Source organism: Myotis brandtii, unplaced genomic scaffold (genome assembly GCF_000412655.1).
Source record: "Myotis brandtii unplaced genomic scaffold, ASM41265v1 scaffold1733, whole genome shotgun sequence".
Taxonomy (NCBI): domain Eukaryota; kingdom Metazoa; phylum Chordata; class Mammalia; order Chiroptera; family Vespertilionidae; genus Myotis; species Myotis brandtii.
In genome coordinates this window covers 451,527-456,136 of record NW_005356400.1, presented here as the reverse complement: position 1 = coordinate 456,136, position 4,610 = coordinate 451,527, and the positions used below count along the sequence as shown (strand labels likewise).

Below are 4,610 nucleotides of genomic sequence, written 5' to 3'. Positions count from 1 at the left end.
CCCGGCCGCCAGCGGGAGGTCACAAGCCAGCGATGCACAGGTTCCCTCTACGTCGGCCCAGGAGGGTGTGGGCCCCTCCAGGGTGTTTCCTGGGGCCTTCCCTGCCGTCTGACTGAGAACGTCCCTCCGACAGCAGGTGCCGGTGGGCGGGCCAGCCTCCCTCCGCTGTGCTGAGGGGGGAGTTCGCTGAGGGGGTGGGCAGGTCCGCCCCCTGGCTTCACCTGTTGCCGCTGTTACCGTCGCACGGGCTGCAGGCTGTGGGCTGAGTGGCTGTGGGGGACCCTGTGGTGGCCTCCTGGCGACGTTGCTAAGGGGCCGTGTGATGGCTCCTGTGTCAGGAGAGGAAACTCTCATCCTTCGTCCAAGCCCAGAGCGCGGCCGACACCAAGCAGGTCATGTGTGGGCCTAGGAAAGCGACCGGTTCCTCCCTCGCTGGAGCGGCCGGACACGCGGTGCTGGTGGAGGTTTGAAGGGAGATGTAGGGACAGGTGCTTTTGAAATGATCATGTCGTCACAAGGGAAGGTGCTTGGAAAAATGACCCAAGAAACCGCCTCACGTGAACGCGCACACATACACAACACACATGCGCACACATGCACACACGCGCGCACACACACACTCTCTCTTTGACTTAGTGATCCCTCTTCTGGAAGTTTATCTTAAAGAAATGGTCCAAAATCAGGAAGTGAAGATGTCCATTGCATAGTTATTTATAAAAGCAAAATATTAGAAATAGTCTGATATGTACCAGTCCCCCACCATGGAAATTATATTTATTGTAGATTAAAATGACCACTAGAATGGGTGTGAATCCTGAATCTGCAGGGAGCTCAGTTCCCTCCCAGGGCGTGGTCTCCCGGGAAGGGGTGACGCCCTGGCCCAGCCTCACTGATTCCAGCCCCATGGGCCTTGGGGGCAGCTCACCAGCCACCAGGGGCTGCTTTGTGTCCGGCACTCAACTTCCTCTCCTGCCCTCAGACTCTGCAGGGCGTCACAGCATAATTCCTCGCCCCTCGTTCCCGTATGCTTTTAAAAAATATATTTTTATTGATTTCAGGGAGAGGGAGAGAGAGAGAAACATCAATGATGAGAGAGAGTCACGGATCGGCTGCCTCCTGCACGCCCCACACTGGGGATGGAGTCCACAACCCGGCCTGTGCCCTGACCCGGAATCAAACCCTCACCTCCTGGTTCATAGGTCGACGCTCAACCATCGAGCCACACTAGCTGGGCCGATGTGTGTGTAGTGCGATGCTCTAGCCACCCTACCGACCCCAAGTGCTTATTTACCTCTCTGTTTGCTGCCGCTCTGTGAGAACTGAAATCTGAGACGTCACAGCGACAGGATGTGCTACGGGTGCCTCGTGACCGGTTTTCTTCGGGGACGTTCTTAGCCGACGTCACATTGTCCTGAGACCGGGCACGAGGCGCATCATCTTTCTGACCGCCGTCTGTCGTTCCAGAACGCGTACGCGGCCACGGCCATCAACGGGACAGAGTTCTGTACGTCCGCGAAGGACGCGCTCAGGCTCTTGTCCGAGAACTCGAGTCGTTTCACGTCGGTCAACTGCTTCGGGGATTTCATCATCTTCCTAGGCAAGGTGAGGCGTGTCCCCGAAATAATAAACAGGCACGGGGCGGGGCCCGAAGCGCAGCCCTGCAGTGGGGCTGGGCGTGCGAGCGCCTCTCTTGCTCCCCCGAAGGTGGATGCCCTGCCTTCTCTTTGCATTTGATCCCCAGCCCCAGGGCCACACTGAACAAGGCCTCGGCTCCCTTGTGGGGGCCCGTGGCTGCTCCCGTAGTGTGTCCGCCTCCGTGGTGGGCCGCACATTAGCCCCGACCCAGGCCCTGGCTGCGAGGGGGCCGCATCCCTGTGCGAGCCCGTGGGGGCCGATGGCTCGGCTAGGCCTCTCCGATGTTCAGGGGTTTAGCATTGGTCTCTCTGCATCGCTGTCCTGGTGAGCTGTGGTCAGTGACACGCCATGACACACCATGACACGCCACGACACACCACGCCACGCCTGGGCCCGGCTGGTGGGTGCAACGCGCACATACGTTAGGCTCCGCCCGGCCGAGAGGCTCCGTGTGGCGGTCGCCGCAGAAGCACCGCTGTGGCCTGTGCCGCCTTCAGAGCCGCCGGCCACCGAGGCTGAGGCGGCACTCGAAAGGGCGGGCGTCAGCTCGGCGGCTCCGGGCGACATGCTCTCTCATAACTATGTTCCCAGACGTTCTCTGGGCCGAGGCTTCACCTCTGAGGCAGACGCGCCTCTCATTTAACTCGGGGAGCAGCCCGTTTCCCTCGTCTCCCATGACCAGCCCGTAGTTGCCCAGAGCCTCCCGCGCCTGTGGACACCGGTGACTGTGTGTGTGTTCAACCAAGTGCCGCTCAGACGTCACGTCCGCCTGCGCGATGCCGAGGGCCACGCGGACTCCAGCCGGCCGTGTTGTGTCTGTTGAAGAATTGGGTGCCACCTGGCCTCGTCCTGCCCCGGAAATGGAACCTCTGCCTGTGGACAGGGCCGATGACTCGTCCTCTCCCCGCTGTACGGGGAGCCCTCCGCCCAGTCCTCGGGCACAAGTGACTGCGTGCTAAGGGCAGTGCCCGCTCGGGACCGTCGCCGCTACGGGCAAGGGGCGCTTATGAAGAGTTTATCGTGAGGGGCGCACTGCGGGGTGAGAGTGAGGCCCCAGGACCCCAGATAAATGCAGACCAGGCGCCGATGGGATGGAAGTACAGCCCCTCTCCCTCCTCCACGGGCTGCTCCCTGTCACAGCTTCGTGTTCTCGTCCCCTTCATTGTCCCAGCGGTTCTGACGTGCGTGCTTGGCCGCAGGGCACCCGCAGCCCCCCCCCCCACGCAGTCCCACACGCACACATGCAGTCCCGCACGCACACACACAGTCCCACACGCACGTACACAGTCCCACACGCATGCACACACGTGTGAAACTGCAGTAACTGAGACATTTTCTGACGTGCTCCCAGGGCTTCTGAGGACGTGAGCGCACTCTTGCTTCGACAGGTGCTGGTGGCGTGTCTGACCGTGTTCGGAGGGCTGATGGCCTTTAACTACCACCGCACGCTGCAGGTGTGGGCCGTGCCGCTGCTCCTGGCCGCCGCCCTCGCCTACCTGGTGGCGCACAGTTTCCTGTCCGTGTTCGAGACCGTGCTGGGCGCCCTGCTGCTGTGCTTGGCTGCTGACCTGCACACGAACGACGGCTCGCCCGGAAAGCCCTACTTCATGGACCACGAGCTGTTGGTGAGCACACACCGCGCTTCTGCGGCGATCTGCACGCTCACGGCGTGGGAGCCTCGGCCTCCACCCGGGACAGGCAACCTGTGTCTCCTCTGCTGGGGGGGAGGGGGGAGTCCTCTGAGACCCCTGGAGAGGAGCGAGGCTGCACGTTAACACTGACCCACGGCCCTGGCTGCAGGGGGGACGCCTCGTGTCCGAGCCCCGTGGGTGCTAATGGCTCGGTCTGGCCTCTCTGACGTTTGGGGTTTAGCAGTTGATCTTTTCCCAAAGCATTTTGCACCCGAGCGCCTGCCACCCCCTCGGTCGGTCGGTCAGGGGCCGTCGCTCAGTGAAGGCTCCGTCCGGCCGGGTGGCGGCAGGTCTGGCATCGCGGGCCCTTTGCTAACCGGGCGGCCCCGGCAGCTGTCCCCGCTCATCCCTGCAGAGCGCGGGCGTTTGGACAGCTGGGGCGTCTCATCTCTCCCGCTGTCGGGGCCGGTGGCGTCCGGATAATCCTCTTTCGTTCTGTCGCCATAAAACGTAGGCGTTAAAGCCCCTTCGCTTCTAAGAGCAGCAGGTGCAGCCCCTCTGCGCGGGCCCCTCCGCGTCTGTAACGATGTGTCCTCAGTCTCCACGCGAACAGGAGGCGCCCGCGGAGTCACAGAGTCACGTGTCCGCGGTCGCGGGAGATGCTCCGGAGGCGGCAGGACTCGGGCAGGGCTTCTTGTTCTGGTTCCCACTCTTCTGACTTAAAATCCACTTGGAAATCTACCCCCCTCCCCTCAATATTTTAATTCAATAGGGGACACTTTTTAAAAAAGATTTTTAGAGAGAGGAAGGGAGAGGGAGGGAAGGAAGGGGGGGGGAGAGAGAGACATTGATGTGAGAGGGGAACGCCCTGTGAGAGCAGAACTTCGATCGGCTGCCCCCGCCCCCCGCCCCCGGGGATCGAGCCCACAGTCCCAGGCCTGTGCCCGACAGGAGAGTGAACCTGTGATCCTCAGTGCATGGGACCAACTGAGCCACCCCGGCCAGGGCTGGGGGGAACTTTTTAAGGATTCAATTCCCCCAAGTGATGTGGCCAAGTACACGGTTGCCAAGCGTACGTAGGCCACAACCCTGGCCCACTCGCCCTCCTGCTTGCAGAGTTTTGTGAAGAGGATGAACAGATCGCACCGCAAGGGGCCGCAGGGCGCCGGGGGCTCCACGAGGAACCAAGAGGGAACGGAACTCCAGCCCGTGGTCCGCTCCACCTGCTAGGTACCCGGGGAGGGGCCTCCTCCTCCCGCCCTTCACCAATAAACACACAGGCCCGGCCCGTCCCTCACGCGTGGTCCTTGTGGCCCCTCCCAGCCCGTCCCTCACGCGTGGTCC

General features: G+C 62.1%; 1 protein-coding gene across 5 annotated transcripts in view; it reads left to right on the top strand.

Annotated features, from left to right (window-relative positions):
• Positions 1-4,558, top strand: part of SLC44A3 (solute carrier family 44, member 3) — a 30,023-nt gene extending 25,465 nt beyond the window's left edge. For 4 of the 5 annotated variants that reach the window (XM_014537121.1, XM_014537119.1, XM_014537123.1 and 1 more), the window contains 3 exons: positions 1,465-1,602; positions 3,024-3,260; positions 4,383-4,558. In XM_014537121.1, the coding sequence (XP_014392607.1) occupies positions 1,465-1,602; positions 3,024-3,260; positions 4,383-4,496 (489 nt within the window). In that variant the 3' untranslated portion in view covers positions 4,497-4,558. The remainder of the gene's footprint in view (positions 1-1,464; positions 1,603-3,023; positions 3,261-4,382) is intronic. The other variant, XM_014537120.1, reaches the window with a different exon arrangement.
• The last annotated feature ends 52 nt before the right edge of the window (positions 4,559-4,610 follow it).